We start from the raw sequence: 19,011 nt of genomic DNA, 5'->3' as shown, positions 1-19,011 counted from the left end.
GAGAGTACAATACACTTAGAAATTAAGAAATGCATTTCTACACTTCTTCATCATGGGAATTAGATTACATTTTGAACCAAAGGACAATGAAAGTATTACATATCAAAACTTGTGGTAAAATGGTGTAGCTGCTTTGGAAACTAGTTTGGCAATTCTTCAGAAAGATAGACATAAGATTTACCATAAGATCCAATAATTCCACTCCTAGGTATATATACGCAAGAGAACCGAAAACATATGTTCACACAAATGGTCACAGCAGCATTATCCATAATGGCCAAAAGTGGAAACAACCCAAATAGCCAACTGATAAAAGGATAAACAAAATGTGGTAAACACATACAATGGAATATTATTCAGCTATAAAAAAAGAATGAAGTACTGATGCATGCTACGAACATGGATGAACCTCAAAAACATTATGCTAAGTAAAAGAAGCAGGACACAAAAAGCCACAAATTATGTAATTCCATTTATATGAAATGTCCAGAATAGGAAATCTATGGAGACATAAAGTAGCTTAGTGTTTGTCAGGGACTTGAGGGAGTGGGGGAAATGGGGCATGACTGCTAGTGGATATGGGATTTCTTTTTGGGGTTCTGGAACTAGATAGTGGTAATGGCTGCACGACTGTGTGGCTATTCTAAAAACCTCTGAATTGTGCAATTTAAAAGGGTGAATTTTATGGTATGTGACATATTGAATTAAAAACAACTTGTGGACTGCAGCTATGTAAAAGAAAATTTTTAGCATAATGCATATATTTAACTATTCTCACTAATAAGAATACATTCTAATGTATTTATCATTTTCATTATAGAAGCTGTAGTTTTATAGAAAAATATGCATAAAATACAGAGTCCCCACATACCACCTTATTATTAACACCTTGCAATATTTAGCATTTTTACTAGTGAGAATTCTATACTATTTATCTACTATTGTTATTAGTAAAGGTAAGCTTGAAAATATCTGCAAGAAACATTAACGTGAAAAGTAATACAACATATTTTGAAAGGACCCAGTAGAAGTCTAGAAATTAAAAATGCAATAACTGAATTAAAAAAACTTGATAGGAAGATTTAACAAAAGCTTAGACAACAGCTAAAGAGAAAATTGGTTAACTGGAAAGTAGATTGGAAAAATTATCCTTATTCATGTGATATTCATGCTGGAGTATTTTGGGGTGAAGTGTCACAATGTCTGCAACTTACTTTCAAATGGTTCAGCAAAACGGATGTCTATTTTTATGTGTATAATAAGTATATAGATATAAACACATTTACCAAGAGAGAGAGAAAGCAAACATGATAAAATGTTAACAACTGGTGAATCTAAGTAAAGAGCATATAGATGTTCGTGGCACTATTCATTCAAATGTTCTGTTCCAAAGCTTTATTTTTTTTTTAATCTTCATTTTATTGAGATATATTCACATACCATGCAGTCATACAAAACAAATCGTACATTCGATTGTTCACAGTACCATTACATAGTTGTACATTCATCACCTAAATCAATCCCTGACACCTTCATTAGCACACACACAAAAATAACAAGAATAATAATTAAAGTGAAAAAGAGCAATTGAAGTAAAAAAGAACACTGGGTACCTTTGTCTGTTTGTTTCCTTCCCCTACTTTTCTACACATCCATCCATAAACTAGACAAAGTGGAGTTTGGTCCTTATGGCTTTCCCAATCCCATTGTCACCCCTCATAAGCTACATTTTTATACAACTGTCTTCGAGATTCATGGGTTCTGGGTTGTAGTTTGATAGTTTCAGGTATCCACCACCAGCTTAGAACCTAAAAAGGGTTGTCTAAATTGTGTGTAAGAGTGCCCACCAGAGTGACCTCTCGGCTCCTTTTGGAATCTCTCTGCCACTGAAGCTTATTTCATTTCCTTTCATTTCCCCCTTTTGGTCAAGAAGATGGCTCTGACCAACGACGCCAGGTCTACATTCCTCCCCGGGAGTCATATTCCACGTTGCCAGGGAGATTCACTCCCCTGGGTGTCTGATCCCACGTAGTGGGGAGGGCAGTGATTTCACCTTTCAAGTTGGCTTAGCTACAGAGAGCGGGCCACATCTGAGCAACAAAGAGGCATTCGGGAGGAGGCTCTTAGTCACAATTATAGGGAGGCCTAGCCTCTCCTTTGCAGCAACCGTCTTCCCAAGGGTAAAACCTATGGTAGAGGGCTCAACCCATCAAACCACCAGTCCCCTGTGTCTGTGGTCATGTTAGCAACCATCGAGGTGGGGTAGGCCAATACCACTGCATTCTCCACAGGCTCCTCAAGGGGGCACTGCATATTTTTTTCCTTGTTTTTTCTTTCTTTTTTTTTTTTTTTTTTTTACTTTTTTTTCTTTTTTTAAATCAACTGTATGGAAAAAAAAATTAAAACAAAAAACAAAAAACAAAAAACCATACAGTAAAAGAACATTTCAAAGAGACCATAACAAGGGAGTAAGAAAAAGACAACTAACCTAAGATAACTGCTTTACTTCCAACCTGTTCCTACTTTACCCCAAGAAAGTTACCTAATATAGCAACATTTCTGTGAACTTGTTCCTACTATATCCATCAGAAATTAACAGACCATAGTCATTCCTGGGCATCCCCAGAACGTTAAATAGCTTATCTGTTCTTCTTGGATTATTGTTCCCCCTTCCTTAATTGCTCTCTATTGCTAGTTCCCCTACATTCTACATTATAAACCATTTGTTTTACATTTTTCAAAGTTCACATTAGTGGTAGCATATAATATTTCTCTTTTTGTGCCTGGCTTATTTCACTCAGCATTATGTCTTCAAGGTTCATCCATGTTGTCATATGTTTCACGAGATTGTTCCTTCTTACGGCCGTGTAGTATTCCATTGTGTGTATATACCACATTTTATTTATCCACTCATCTGTTGAAGGACATTTGGGTTGTTTCCATCTCTTGGAAATTGTGAATAATGCTGCTATGAACACTGGCGTGCAGATATCTGTTCGTGTCACTGCTTTCCGACCTTCCGGGTATATACCGAGAAGTGCAATCGCTGGATTGAAGGGTAACTCTATATCTAGTTTTCTAAGGAACTGCCAGACTGACTTCCAGAGTGGCTGAACCATTATACAGTCCCACCAAGAATGAATAAGAGTTCCAATTTCTCTACATCCCCTCCAGCATTTGTAGTTTCCTGTTTGTTTAATGGCAGCCACTCTAATCGGTGTGAGATGGTATCTCATTGTGGTCTTAATTTGCATCTCTCTAATAGCTAGTGAAGCTGAACATTTTTTCATGTGTTTCTTGGCCATTTGTGTTTGCTCTTCAGAGAACTGTCTTTTCATATCTTTTGCCCATTTTATAATTGGGCTGTCTGTACTATTGTCATTGAGTTGTAGGATTTCTTTAGATATGCAAGATATCAGTCTTTTGTCAGATACATGGTTTCCAAAATTTTTTTCCCATTGAGTTGGCTGCCTCTTTACCTTTTTGAGAAATTCCTTTGAGGTGCAGAAACTTCTAAGCTTGAGGAGTTCCCATTTATCTATTTTTTTCTTTTGTTGCTTGTGCTTTGGGTGTAAAGTCTAGGAAGTGGCCGCCTAATACAAGGTCTTGAAGATGTTTTCCTACATTATCTTCCAGGAGTTTTATGGTACTTTCTTTTATATTGAGATCTTTCGTACATTTTGAGTTAATTTTTGTGTAGGGTGTGAGGTAGGGGTCCTCTTTCATTCTTTTAGATATGGATATCCAACTCTCCCAGCCCCATTTGTTGAAAAGACCATAATGACTCAGTTCAGTGACTTTGGGGGCCTTATGAAAGATCAGTGGGCCATAGATCTGAGGGTCTATCTCTGAATTCTCAATTCTATGTGTCTATCTTTGTGCCAGTACCATGCTGTTTTGACAATTGTGGCTTTATAATAAGCTTCAAAATCAGGGAGCATAAGTCCTCCCACTTCGTTTTTCTTTTCTAGAATGTCTTTAGCAATCTGAGACATCTTCCCTTTCCAAATAAATTTGATAACTAGCTTTTCCAAGTCTGCAAAGTAGGTTGTTGGAATTTTGATTGGGATTGCATTGAATCTGTAAATGAGTTTGGGTAGAATTGACATCTTAATGACATTTAGCCTTCCTATCCATGAACATGGAATATTTTTCCATCTTTTAAGGTCCCCTTCTATTTCTTTTAGTAGAGTTATGTAGTTTTCTTTGTACAGCTCTTTTACATCTTTGGTTAAGTTTATTCCTAGGTACTTGATTTTTTTAGTTGCTATTGAAAATGGTATCTTTTTCTTGAGTGTCTCTTCAGTTTGTTCATTTCTAGCATATAGAAACATTACTGACTTATGTGCATTAATCTTGTATCCCGCTACTTTGCTAAATTTGTTTATTAGCTCTAGTAGCTGTATCGTCTATTTCTCAGGGTTTTCCAGATATAAGATCATATCATCCGCAAACAACGACAGTTTTACTTCTTCTTTTCCAATTTGGATGTCTTTTATTTCTTTGTCTTGCCAGATTGCCCTGGCTAGCACTTCCAGCACAATGTTGAATAACAGTGGTGACAGCGGGCATCCTTGTCTTGTTCCTGATCTTAGAGGGAAGGCTTTCAGTCTCTCACCATTGAGTACTATGCTGGCTGTGGGTTTTTCATATATGCTCTTTATCATATTGAGGAAGTTTCCTTCAATTCCTACCTTTTGAAGTGTTTTTATCAAAAACGGATCTTGGATTTTGTCAAATGCTTTTTCAGCATCTATTGAGATGATCATTTGATTTTTCCCTTTTGAATTTTTAATGTGTTGTAATACATTGATTGATTTTCTTATGTTGAACCTTCCTTGCATGCCTGGAATGAGCCCCACTAGGTCATGGTGTATGATTTTTTTAATGTGTCTTTGGATTCAATTTGCAAGTATTTTGTTGAGGATTTTTGCATCTATATTCATTAGGGAGATTGGCTGGTAGTTTTCCTTTTTTGTAGCATCTTTGCCTGGTTTTGGTATTAGACTGATGTTAGCTTCATAAAATGAGTTAGGTAGTTCCATTTTCTTCAATGTTTTGAAAGAGTTTGAGTAAGATTGGTGTCAGTTCTTTCTGGAAAGTTTGGTAGAATTCCCCTGTGAAGCCATCTGGCCCTGGGCATTTATTTGTGGGAAGATTTTTGATGGCTGATTGGATCTCTTTGCTTGTGATGGGTTGATTGAGGTCTTCTATTTCTTCTCTGGTGAGTCTAGGTTGTTCATGTATTTCCAGGAAATTGTCCATTTCCTCTACATTATCCAGTTTGTTGCCATACAGTTGTTCATAGTATCCTCTTATAATTTTTTTAATTTCTTCGGGATCTGCAGTTATGTCACCTTTTTCATTCATTATTTTGTTTCTGTGGGTCTTCTCTCTTTTTGATTTTGTCAGTCTAGCTAGGGGCTTGTCAATCTTGTTGATCTTCTCAAAGAACCAACTTTTGGTGATATTTATCCTCTCTATTGTTTTTTTTTGTTCTCTATGTCATTTATTTCTGCTTTAATCCTTGTTATTTCTTTTCTTGTACTTGGTTTAGGATTGGTTTGCTGTTCATTTTCTAGCTTCTTCAGTTGATCCATTAGTTCTTTGATTTTGGCTCTTTCTTCCTTTTTAATATATGCATTTAGTGCTATAAATTCCCCCCTCAGCACTGCTTTTGCTGCATCCCATAGGTTTTGGTATGTTATGTTCTCATTTTCATTCGTCTCTATATATTTAGCAATTTCTCTTGCTATTTCCTCTTTAACCCACTGAGTGTTTAGGAGCGTGTTGTTTAACCTCCAGGTATTTGTGAATTTTCTAGGTCTCTGATGGTTATTGACTTCTAATTGTATTCCATTGTGGTCAGAGAATGTGCTTTCAATAATTTCAATCTTTTAAAATTTATTGAGGCTTGTTTTATGTCCCAGCATATGATCTATTCTGGAGAAAGTTCCGTGAGCACTAGAAAAGTATGTGTATCCTGGTGATTTGGGATGTAATGTTCTGTATATGTCTGTTAAATCTAATTCATTTATCAGATTGTTTAGGTTTTCAATTTCCTTATTGGTCTTCTGTCTGGTTGATCTATCTATAGGAGAGAGTGATGTGTTGAAGTCTCCCACAATTGTTGTGGAAACATCAATTGCTTCCTTTAGTTTTGCCAGTGTTTCTCTCATGTATTTTGTGGCACCTTGATTGGGTGCATAGACATTTATGATTGTTATTTCTTCTTGTTGAATTGCCCCTTTTATTAGTATGTAATGGCCTTCTTTGTGTCTCAAAACATCCCTGCATTTAAAGTCTATTTTATCTGAGATTAATATTGCTACACCTGCTTTCTTTTGGCTGTAGCTTGCATGAAATATTTTTTTACATCCTTTCACTGTCAATTTCTTTGTGTCCCTGTGTCTAAGATGAGTCTCTTGTATGCAACATATTGATGGTTCATTTTTTTTGATCCATTCTGTGAATCTGTATCTTTTAATTGGGGAGTTTAATCCATTTACATTCAATGTTATAACCGTGAAGGCGTTTCTTGATTCAGCCATCTTATGCTTTGGTTTATGTTTGTCATATATATTTTTCCCCTCTCTCTATTAATATCCTTTATTGTACCCATACCGAATCTCTTTAGTACTGAACCTTTCTCCAAGTCTCTCTGTCCTTTCTTTGTTTCTCTGTCTGTAGGGCTCCCTTTAGTATCTCCAGTAGGGCAGGTCTCTTGTTAGCAAATTCTCTCAGCATTTGTTTGTCTGTGAAAAATTTAAGCTCTCCCTCAAATTTGAAGGAGAGCTTTGCTGGATAAAGTATTCTTGGTTGGAAATTTTTCTCACTCAGAATTTTAAATATATCGTGCCACTGCCTTCTCGCCTCCATGGTGGCTGCTGAGTAGTCACTACTTAGTCTTATGCTGTTTCCTTTGTATGTGGTGAATTGCTTTTCCCTTGCTGCTTTCAGAACTTGCTCCTTCTCTTCTGTGTTTGACAGTGTGATCAGAATATGTCTCGGAGTGGGTTTATTTGGACTTATTCTATTCGGAGTTCGCTGAGCATTTATGATTTGTGTATTTATGTTGTTTAGAAGATTTGGGAAGTTTTCCCCAACAATTTCTTTGAATACTCTTCCTAGACCTTTACCCTTTTCTTCCCCTTCTGGAACACCAATGAGTCTTATATTCAGACGTTTTATATTATCTATCATATCCCTGAGGTCTGTTTCAATTTTTTCAATTTTTTTCCCCATTCTTTCTTTTATGCTTTCATTTTCCATTCTGTCATCTTCCAGGTCACTGATTCGTTGTTCAACTTCCTCTAGTCTTGTACTATGAGTGTCCAGAATCTTTTTAATTTGGTCAACAGTTTCTTTAATTTCCATAAGGTCATCTATTTTTTTATTTAGTCTTGCAATGTCTTCTTTATGCTCTTCTAGGGTCTTCTTGATATCCTTTGTATCCCATACTATGGTCTCATTGTTCATCTTTAGTTCTTTGAGTAGCTGCTCTAGGTGCTGTGTCTCTTCTGATCTTTTGATTTGGGTGCTTGGGCTTGGGTTATCCATATCGTCTGTTTTTTTCATATGCTTTATAATTTTCTGTTGTTTTTGGCCTCTTGGCATTTGCTGAACTTGATAGGGTTCTTTTAGGATTTGTAGACCAATTGAAATCCTTATCTCTAATTTATCAGATCTACAGCTTCGTGGAGTACACTTTCTCTAACTAACCAGCAGGTGGCGTCCACGAGCCACCTGTTCTCCACAAGCCAGTTCTCCCCTGCTTTGCCTTTGTGGTGAGTGGGGGAGTGAGTCTTGTGGGGTCCAATTGGTGTACCAAGCTTGCATGTGTAGTTGGTGTTGCCTGCCCTGTATATGGGGCGTGTTTCTGGGCAGTCAGCGGGGGGTGGGGGGTGGCTCTAACAATGAAATCTCCCTGGTGATCCTGGAGTTTTAAAGCTGCTGCAATAGTCTAATCTTTCTGTTCAGTCCTGCCAGTTTATCTCTGCCACTGACCCACAAGACCTTGGTATTGGCGTATGGCTCCTGAGACTTCCAAGTGGGTCCGTCTTCCAGGCCGTGCACCCCCTGGTCCTCTGTTGGGGGATGACTGTGCTATGTCACAGGTGAGTGCCATCCCCCCAGGGCGGTTTTGGGCTGCTGGGCTGTGTAGGGAGGCTCCCAGTCTGCTGAAATGATGGCTGAATGGGGCTTTGTTAATTCACACTGCTCCACCTTCCCAACTCTGGGACAATCAGCTGAGGTTGCAGGGAAGGCTAATGTCCACGCCCAGTTTTGTGGTGTGTGCCTGCTATTTGAAGCACTTCTGTCACACTGGGTTGTCTGGGGCAGCTCTGGTCTATGGGGCTGGCGATGGGCAGGAGTGTTTCCTGTCCACCAGGATGATGGCTGTGAGCGGACACCCCCCTTTTCTTGGGAAGTTGTGGTGTTTAGTGAATTTTCTCAGCCACTGGATTATTGCCTTTTGTCTCAGAGCTCTCTTAGTTCTGCTCTTGTCTTGACCTGCCCAAATTGCAAGTCTTTGAAGCTTTCTGTATTGGGCTTCTTAGAGTAATTGTTTTAGAAAAAGAAAAAAGGATTAAAAAAAACAAAAACAAAAACAAAAAGGGCCCTCCTCAGAGATCTAATGGGTTACTGAAATGCTAAGAGACAAAGCAATTAGGGCCATTAAGGAAAGGTCCACAGGGCAGAGAGATCAGCTTTTCTTCGGGATTTGCATATGAGCCTCAGGGCCTGAGCTCTGCCCTTCCCCTTTCTATGTTCACCAGAACTCCAAAAATCCTCCGCTTTTATTTTGGAGTTTTTCGTGCTGTTTTTTTCTATGTCTGTCTCCTCTCTGCTGGGCTGGCTGCTCTCAGATTCTCTGGTGTCTGGTGTCAGTCTATCTATGGTTGGAGTTTGGATCAGTAGAATGAGTTTCCGATAAGGGCTGCCACTGCAGTTCTCCCTTCTCCTTCCCGGAGCTGACAGCCTCTCCTCCCACGGGACTGAGCCCGGCAGGGAGGGGTGCGGGTTCCCTGGCCACAAAAACTTACAGATTTCGCTGATCTCAGCAGTTCCACATTTTCAGGCATGTTGTATGAAGTATGCCCAAAGTCAGATTGCTCTGTGGTGTCCAGTCCATGCAATTCCTGGCTTTGTACCTACTTTCCTGGAGGAGTAACTAAAACATACAGCTCACCAGTCCGTCATCTTGCCCTGCCTCCCCCCAAAGCTTTTTAAAAATGGCAAAAAGACAGCCTTTACAATAGCATTGAAAAATCAAGAACAAAGGATTTAATCTTTAAAAAAGAAATAGAAGGCCTCTGTGCCAGTTTGAGTGTATTATGTCCCCCAAACGCCATTATCTTTGATGTAATCTTGTGTGGGCAGACCTATCAATGTTAATTAGATTGAAATTCTTTGAGCGTTACTTTCCATGGAGGTGTTGGCCCACCCATTGGGTGGGTCTGAATGAAATTACTGGCACACTATATAAGATCAGACAGAAGGAGCAAGCTGCTACAATCAAGAAGGACACTGAAGAATGCCCAGAAGCTGAGAGAGGAACTGCAGCTTGATGACAGCCGCTGGAAGCAGACTCTTGCTCCGGAGAAGCTAGGAGTGCAACTAAGAGTGACATTCTTGAGGAACTGCAGCCTAGAGAGGAACGTCCTGAGAGAAAGCCATTTTGAAACCAGAACTTTGGAGCAGATGCCAGCTACATGCCTTCCAAGCTAACAGAGGTTTTCCGGACACCATTGGCCATCCTCCAGTGAAGTTACCCAATTTCTGATGTGTTACCTTGGACACTTTATGGCCTTAAGACTGTAACTATGTAACCCAATAAACCCCCTTTTATAAAAGCCAATCCATCTCTGGTGTTTTGCATTCTGGCAGCATTAGCAAACTAGAACAGCCTCTATGAAGGAAATTATGAGTTTATTGAGAAAAATTAAGAGAAGACCTACATAAACATAGAGATATACCATGTTCATTGATTAGAAGACTAAATTTGTAAAAATGTCAGTTTCTCCCAAATTGATTAATAGATTTAATGCAATTTTAATCAAAATAATAGGGCTTTGAAAGGAACTTGACAAGCTTCTTCTAAAGTGCACTTGGAAATGGGGCAAGAAGAGCCAGGCATTCTTTGCCTCCCCAAACACCATACACTATTATTTGTTCCTACCTCAGTGTGGGCTCCTTTTCGGTCTCCATTGGCTCCTCAACTTCTTTCTGATGTCTTTATGTTGGAAGTCTTCAGGATTCTCTCCTCTGTCACACTAACTCCTTTGGTGATATCATCCAGTTTCATAGCTTTAAATAACAACCAAATACTAACTACCGCCCTCCAGTGCAATCTAGACATCTCTCCCAAACTCAACTCTCATCCATAACACTTCCAGCTAGTTATCTAATACACATCTAAAATTTAACTTATCCAAAAATGAACTCCTCAAAATTTTCTCTATCTACAACTTTCCCCATCTTAGTTGATGGCAACTTCATCTTTTCACTTGTTCATTGCAATACCTTGGATTCGTCCTTGTTTCTTTTCATATATTTTACCCAATCTGTTAGCAAATCTCATTGACTCTGCTTCCCCAAATGGATCTCTTTTTATTTACCTTCACTGATTTAAACCGCCATCTGCTATTATCTGGATGACAGCATGAATCTTCTACTTGGTTTACCTGCCTCACATCATGTCTCTGCCCTCACTCCCCCTCCCACAGCCAGAGTGACCATTTAGAACATGGTCACTTTCACTCCAAATGTCATTTTCACTCCAAATCCTTGTTCTTTTATTTCACAGAATAAAAGCCAAACTTCCTAACAGTGGTCTTCAAAAATCTATGTTGTCTGGTCCCACTCCCTACTTTTTTCTCTCTGACCTCATATCTCTTACTACTCTTTTGCTCACTTCACTCCAGCCTCACCAGCCTTTTGCCATTCCTCAAGGAGGGCGCACAGCCCTGTTTTTAGGGCCTTTGTACTGACAGTTCGCTCTATTTCTTAACCAGTTTGCATGTTGAAAATCAATTTCAATTTGTCTGGGGATAGGATTCAGCATAAGTATACTTTTTAAATTTCTCATATTTCTTCAAAATTATCAGTGAAGAGGGAAATGGATGAAACAATATTAGCCATGAGTTGGTAATTGTTGAAGGTGAGTGATGGGAACATGGAGTCCATTATGCTACTTTCTCAAATGAAACAAAAACAAAATAAGCTTCTCTAGTGATTCTAATGTGTAGCAGTGTTGAGAATCACTGCTCTACAATCCCCAAACTAGAGTCTTTTGCCCCTAAATAATTGAGACATTTCTATTTGAAAGGCAACCTTAATGAATTAAAAAGATACACATAAGATGAAAAGTACTAAATTTATTTTCCAAAACAAAAGAAGGAAAGAAAGTACGCACTTGAACACACTTTGCAATATACATTAACAATAAAAATACCCGTTCCATGTCCTCCTTGTCTCAGTTTAACTCCCAACCAACTATAGCATCCAAAAGAAGGGAAAGAATATCTCTAGCTCCCAGCTTGTAGCAAACATGTGAAACATATATACCAAACTCAATCCTCCTATGTTAAGGCAAAGGCTTGCTAACAATGATGCTCCATACAGTTGAAAAAATAAAAGGTTTCTTAACTACCTATTTATCCAAAAACTCTGGAATGGTTGTTTTTGGTTTGAGGTCTTACCACAACTTTCACTAATGCTGACCCTATTTGAGGTAAAGCACGGAACACGGAAGAGTCAAATTCTCTTCAGTTTCAAATGAACTAATATCTAAATCCAAAAATATTATCAAAGGTGATATCTTTTCTCTTTTAAAAAATAAACTACCCAAATGAATTTACTGGCTTGGAAACTTGACAACTAAGAATTAAACCATCACTCATTTTTGCCATAGTAATAACCTATGAAAGGTTAACTTAAGTCTTTGAGTTCTATCAAAAATGGCTAATGAGATGATTAGATTTGATGGAAGTTACCTTCAGAAGACTGGGAAGCCTGCAAAGATTTGCTAATGTGCTGACTATTCCCACTTGTGCTTACCAGATGGCTACTGATCACACGGAGCTCTTGGATCACCAGGCTCAGATCTTCATGCAATCTGACAATGGCGCTTTTTACCTCTTCTAAAAGATCTTTAATGGAACTGTTTAATTCAGGCTCCCCAGGCAAGCCTTTGGTTGTTTGAAAACTAGAACAAGACATAGAGGTGAAGTGGTCTACATTTGGAGTGGAAAATTCTACCCGATTACTGCTAGAAATATGATTTGTCTTATTTTTATCAGAATCCAAATTTTCTGGAAGAATTTCCAGTAGATTGAGGTTGTCATTTTCCTCTTCATCAGAAGACACTGGACCCCTAGGAGCAAAGGGGTGATGAGCCTTGGCTGTCTTATCTTTATCTTTAAAGGAGGCAGAAGACTGTCGATGGGACACAGTCCAGAAGGAAGGTCCAGCCAAAACTGGGGGTAAGAGATGAACTGACTTCTCTGGAGAGGCTGAATCAGGAGATGACACAGATAAAGTAGCAAAGGAGGATGTTCTCTCAGAGACAGTTGAAACTAAAATATATAAATGACAAAGAAAGTTATGTAACCTACAAATGTGAGTAATAGCTAAATTAATTTTACACTGTAAAAAGCCTATATGGAAAGTCTCAACATAAATTAACTATTTAGAGTTTTAAATGTTAAACATTCACAATAAGCCTACAGAAACCCAAAGCAGGAAACTGAGAAAGCTTGTAGACGTATCATCAACAATTTGATGGAAATAAAACTAAAATAGAGTTATCAATACCCATCTTGACTCCCAAACCCTACCCAACATGTTTTTACACTAAACTTATCAGAAAGCACAGAAAAGGAAAGTATTAAACCCTGTTCTACTGCCTGCCAGCATTTTAAGTTGGCCTTTAAAGTAGAAAGTCTAAGAAATCTGCAACTTAGCTTCCTTCATTTTTTTTTCCTTCCAAAGATCATTAGGGCAAAATGAATTACCAACTAGAAGTACCGAAAAGTTAGCAAAATTATTATTTTTCTCTAGATGGTCAAATATAACCAAGACTGAAACCCAACTACCTGAGATCAGAATATTTTAGCACACACATATAATTATTTTTTCACCAAGAAACTGTAAGTAAAATAAAAATGCATTGCAAACTCAGTTTCCATAAAATTAAAGATTTGATAAAAATTTTTTCAGGAAAAATCATATTTAATATCTCATCTCATTATGTCATTCTAAGTCAGTTTTTCCCAAACTGTATTCTTAAGAACACTGTTTTCTTTGAGATGTTAATTTCTGTGAATACAGAACCCCATAGTCATATAGGACTGGGCAACTGCATATTGACTCCACTAAGAGATCAAACATGTCCATTAGGACATTAAAAGTTCTGAGAAATCTACGGTGATTTTATCAAGTGTTCCCCCAACCTTCTTGACCACAGAACTCCCTCTGCCATCCCAGAATGTCTATTTGCATTCATTTATAGATTATTGGCACATATTGAGGAACTCCAATTCTAAAGTACTTGCAACTAAATCTGGACTTGCTACTTTTAAAAAAATTTTACTTTTCACTTTAAGTCATAGAACAGGGAAATTAATGCTTACCACTTAGCACATGTCTTAATCTTTCTGAATTATTTTGTTTTTCATATTCACGTCCCTTCTAGTAGACAAGATTGGATTGCCTACAAAAATATGGTCAGAGGCAGGAGGTTTCTATTTTCTGCTTCAAAGCTCTCCAAGGCCTATCTCCAGTTCTCAGGAAAAGTTTAAATTACAAATACTTTTGTGGGGTGAAATGAGTATTCTCAGTTGATGCAACAGCAGGACATGAAAAAGAAATTAGGAACTTCATCAGCACATGGTGAAAATAAGCTGAGTGCAATCAAGAATGGAGACAAGTCTTCTGTTGCTCAGATGTGGCCTCTCTCTCTAAGCCATCTCGGCAGGTGGACTTGCTGCCCTCCCCTCTACATAGGACATGACTCCCAGGTGTATAAATCTGCCTGGCAACATGGGACATGACTCCTGGGGATGAGTCTGGACTTCGCATCATGGGACTGAAAAAACCTTCTTGACCAAAAGGGGGAAGAGAAATGAAACAAAGTAAAGTTTCAGGGGCTGAAACATTTCAGATGGAGTCAAGAGGTCATTCTGGAGGTTATTCTTATACATTATATAGATGTCCCTTTTTAGTTCATAGTGTATTAGAATAGCTAGAAGGAAATACCTGAAACTGTTGAACTGCAACCTGATAGCCTTGATTCTTGAAGATGAGTTTATAACTATATGGCTTATACGGTGTGACCACGTGATTGTAGAAGACCTTGTGACTCATACTTCCTTTATCCAGTGTATGTACAGATGAGTAGAAAAATGGTGTCCTAGTTTGCTAATGCTGCAGAATGCAAAACACCAGAGATGGATTGGCTTTTATAAAACGGGGATTTATTTCACTAAACAATTACAGTCTTAAGGCCACAAAGCGTCCAAGGCAACACATCAGCAATCGGGTACCCTCACCGGAGGATGGCCAATGGCCTCCGGAAAACCTCTGTTAGCTAGGAAGGCAGCTGGCATCTGCTCCAAAGCTCCGGCCTCAAAACGGCTTTCTCCCAGGACGTTCCTCTCTAGCAAGCTTGCTCCTCTTCAAAACATCACTCCCAGCTGCATTCCCTTTCTTCCCCCCAAGTCAGCTCATTTATATAGCTCCACTGATCAAGGCCCACCCCGAATGGGCGGGGCCACGCCTCCATGGGAACATCTCATCAGAATCATTGCCCACAGCTGGGTGGGGCACATTCCAAGCAAATCCAACCATCACCAAAACGCCTGCCCCACACAAAACCACAAAGATAATGGCATTTGGGGGACACAATACACTCAAACCGGCACATTCCACCCCCTGAACCCCAAAATGACATTATCTTTCCAAATACAAAATATATTCATTCCATCACAATATCACAAAAACTTAAATCATTTCAGTAACAAAAGTTAAGTACAAAATCCCATCAAAATCAGTTTAGGCTTGGTCAGTTCTAAGGCATAATTCTCCTCTAGCTGTGGATCTGTGAATCTAGAACAAGTTATGTGCTTCCAATATACAAAGGAGAGACATTCATAGGATAAACATTTCCATTGCCATAAGGAGAAACAGTAAGGAAAACAGGGTTAACAGGAGCAAAACAGTCCCTAAAACCCACAGGACAAAGTCCATTAGATTTCAAAGTCCGAGAGTCATTTACAGAACAATGTTGCATCCTTGGGGCTTGAGAGAGTGGGAGCCTAACCCTTCCCAAGGGCCTTTTCGGCAGCCCGTTCTTCTCCAAACACTTAGGTGAGTGCTCCAACATTTCCACACATTGGGGAGACCACCTTCTCGGCCCCACCCTCCTCAAACATCGGGGCAGCTCCCGGATTCCCTTCCATCTCCGGGGCACACGCTCAACCCCTTCAGAACAGTGTGGTGGCAGCCAGGCTCTCCCCAATTCCCTGGAAATGTGCTCCACCTTCTTTGGGACCTGAGGTGGCAAAACTTTTCCAGAGCATCGAGGCAGAAAGCCCGCCCTCGACCTCCAGGGCAAACTCACCCTTTCCATGCATGTGGGCTGCTCCGCTCTCCCAGCCCTAAACCTCTTGACTCCAGACCTCATCCTCCATGGCTCTGTCTTTGAAGAAATTTTTCCTTTAATTTTTTCCTTGTCTGTCTCCTCCAGTCCAGACTGGCAATGGCTCTGTCTATAAAGATCTCGCAAAAATTCTGTTGGCTTTGCATGAAGCATGCAGGGGTCAAAGCCATCAGACAATAGGAGTTTCCACAAATCCTTTCTGCTTAACTCCTTATCCAATCTTGGCTTGTCCTCAGGTTGGGCTGTAGCTTCTGGGATTCTACCCACTGGAAGCCCGTAATTTTCCAAGCCATCAACTTCTGGTTTCTTTGAACCCAAGAGTTCAGTTCTAAGTTTATCTCTCTCTGCTCGCATTTTACCATAAGCTGCAAGGAGAAGCCAGGATACGTCCTCCACACGTAGTCTGGAGATCTCCTCAGCTAAGTATTCCAAGTTGTTGCTTCCAGATTCTTCCTTCCATCTGACACCAGGACTCAATTTTGCCAAATTCTCTGCCACTTTAAAACAAGGATCGCCTTTCTTCCAGTTTACAACACATTCATCATTTCTGTTCAAGTCCTCATCAGAAGTATCTTTAGAGTCCATATTTCCACAAACAGTCTCTTTAAAGCAGTTTTGGCCTTTTCTATCAAGCTCCTCACAACTCTTCCAGAATCTTCCCCTTATCCACTTAAAAAGCCGTTCCAACATGTTTGGTATTTGCAGACTCAGCAGCAAAAGCACCCCACTTCTCTGGTACCAAAATCTGTCCTAGTTTGCTAATGCTGCAGAATGCAAAACACCAGAGATGGATTGGCTTTTATAAAACGGGGATTTATTTCACTAAACAATTACAGTCTTAAGGCCACAAAGCGTCCAAGGCAACACATCAGCAATCGGGTACCCTCACCGGAGGATGGCCAATGGCCTCCGGAAAACCTCTGTTAGCTAGGAAGGCAGCTGGCATCTGCTCCAAAGCTCCGGCCTCAAAACGGCTTTCTCCCAGGACGTTCCTCTCTAGCAAGCTTGCTCCTCTTCAAAACATCACTCCCAGCTGCATTCCCTTTCTTCCCCCCAAGTCAGCTCATTTATATAGCTCCACTGATCAAGGCCCACCCCGAATGGGCGGGGCCACACCTCCATGGGAACATCTCATCAGAATCATTGCCCACAGCTGGGTGGGGCACATTCCAAGCAAATCCAACCATCACCAAAACGCCTGCCCCACACAAAACCACAAAGATAATGGCATTTGGGGGACACAATACACTCAAACCGGCACAAATGGGGACAAAAAAAGTAAATGAATATTGGGGGGGGGTAGGGAGATGGATTGTTTTTTGTTGTTCTTTTTATATTTTTGTTCTTATTTTTATTATTTTTTTGTAGTAATGAAAATGTTCAAAAATTGATTGTGGTGATGAATGCACAACTCTATGATAATACTGTGAACAACTGATTTTACACTTTGGATGACTGTATGGTATGTGACTATATCTCAGTAAAATTGCAATGAGGGAAAAAAAATGAATGGAGCCCAGGCTCAACCAGATAGTCCATCCTTGGATTGGAAAGATGGTCTGATGGTGGTGACATCTTGGTGGTAACAGCCTCCACATACTTGTCTTCTGCTACATGCTGAACTGGGTATAAAATTTTCCTCTCTTTCCACTAAGTTACTTACCTTTGTTTATCTGTATTGTTTTGTTGTTTGTTAACTCAGTGTTCCATGGTAGAAGTTTTTCTCAGTGTCTGGTTCTCTTTGCTGTCTGCTTATGATTAAGAATGTAAGATTTAAAAGTTGACTGGAGGCTCTGAGTGAGTATGGGACTTGTTGACTTTGAGCCTCAGTGTATGTCATTTGGGTGGGCCATGTGTTGGAGAACGACTAAAGTCAATGTCTTTTGTTCCTTCCTCTTAGGAGAGTCAGATTCCGAAGAGATACATTTTCCTATTTCCTGTTTAGAGGGTAAAGATCTGGCTACCAGTGTGCTGGGCATCCAGTAGGAAAGGGGATTGGGGTTCTCAGCACTCAGCATTTGGTTTACATATGGCCTCTTAATCCTGTAGTTTTTGTTCCAGTGCCCACACCCTTAACTATAATTGGCATCTCTCATTTCAGAGATCCTCCTTCTATCCTCTCTGGAAAACACCCTCTGAGGGTGGGTGTCAGTGGGTGTAGAGGAAGAGAAGTCTAAGGGTTTAACCACTAACTTTTCGAATATCTGTCTCTAAATCTCTTTGTTTAGCACTACCCCTCAACAATAATATGCGGAGTAAGTTTATAACCCCATTTTAATTATGAGGCAAAGGAATCTTAAGGAGGCTAAGAAAATTTCTCGGGATCACAAGGCTTTAAAAGGGGGCAGAGATGGGATTCAAATCCAAGTCTCTTTGATGTCAAAGCATAACTACGATACTATGCTTCCATACTATTGCACTATATTAGAATAATTTTTACTATACTATAGATTATGCTAACTTCTAGGTACAAAATTTAGAAGGCAGGCAAACAGGATGTTGAGCTTGACATCTTATCATATAAGGAATGGTTTATGGATTTGCTAATCTACACCAAAAGAGAGATAGTGGGAGAGAGGGTGAGAGGCTAACTTCAATTATTTGAAGAGAGCCACAAAACGTTAGTGATAGTATCTTCCATTTCTCGTGTTGTACATGAGTTGGGACTAGGATCAATAGGTGAAGGTTATAGGAAAACAGATTTTAGCCCAATTAAGAAAAGAGAACTTTCTAATAGTCATGGCTGTCCACACATAAGATGAGCTGTTTTGGGAAATGGTGAGTTAGTTTCTCAGTACGTATGCATCTCATGCGCAGCCCAAATGACCATTTGGCGAGGATATTTTAAGGCAAGATCCAGGAATCAGATGGCAGAACTATATGTCCTTCCAGTGATGAGAGTCTCAGATTCTAGGATCCAAAATACATCTTTTAGGCAACAAAGAACACTGTTCTAGAAATAAGAGTTTGAGTTCACTCTCGGAAGAAAATAAAAAAAAACTTTACGGAGGCCAAGGAAAAAAAAACAATATTTGAGTCAAATATGAATATATTTGTCTTATGTATTTAAAGATAGTGCAGTTGTTAGATATATATATAAGAAGTGACTTAAAAAAAAAACCTGGTATTTAACTTCATGCTAGTAGTTCTCAAAGTGTGGTTCCTGGAGCAGAACCAGCAGCAGTAGCAGCAGTATCACTTGGGAATTTGTTAGAAATGAAATTCTTAGGCCTTGCCCCAGACCTACTGAATCAGAAACCCTGGGTTTCAACAAGCCTGCAGGTGTTTCTGATGCAGGCCACGGTTTGAGAACCATTGCCTTCTACAATATGCCCATCTTTCTTTTG

The 19,011-nt window shown here is 39.5% G+C and overlaps 1 protein-coding gene across 1 annotated transcript in view; it reads right to left on the bottom strand.

The window, feature by feature from the left end:
* Positions 1-11,979: 11,979 nt before the first annotated feature.
* The window catches only part of ENTHD1 (ENTH domain containing 1), a 195,165-nt gene continuing 188,133 nt past the window's right edge, over positions 11,980-19,011 (bottom strand). The window contains 1 exon segment of the mRNA XM_037847074.1: positions 11,980-12,581. Coding sequence (XP_037703002.1) covers positions 11,980-12,581 — 602 coding nt within the window.

The sequence above is a fragment of the Choloepus didactylus genome, chromosome 8 (genome assembly GCF_015220235.1).
Source record: "Choloepus didactylus isolate mChoDid1 chromosome 8, mChoDid1.pri, whole genome shotgun sequence".
NCBI lineage: Eukaryota > Metazoa > Chordata > Mammalia > Pilosa > Megalonychidae > Choloepus > Choloepus didactylus.
Note: the sequence above shows the minus strand (reverse complement) of the source record. Positions and strands in the feature narration are given on the sequence as shown.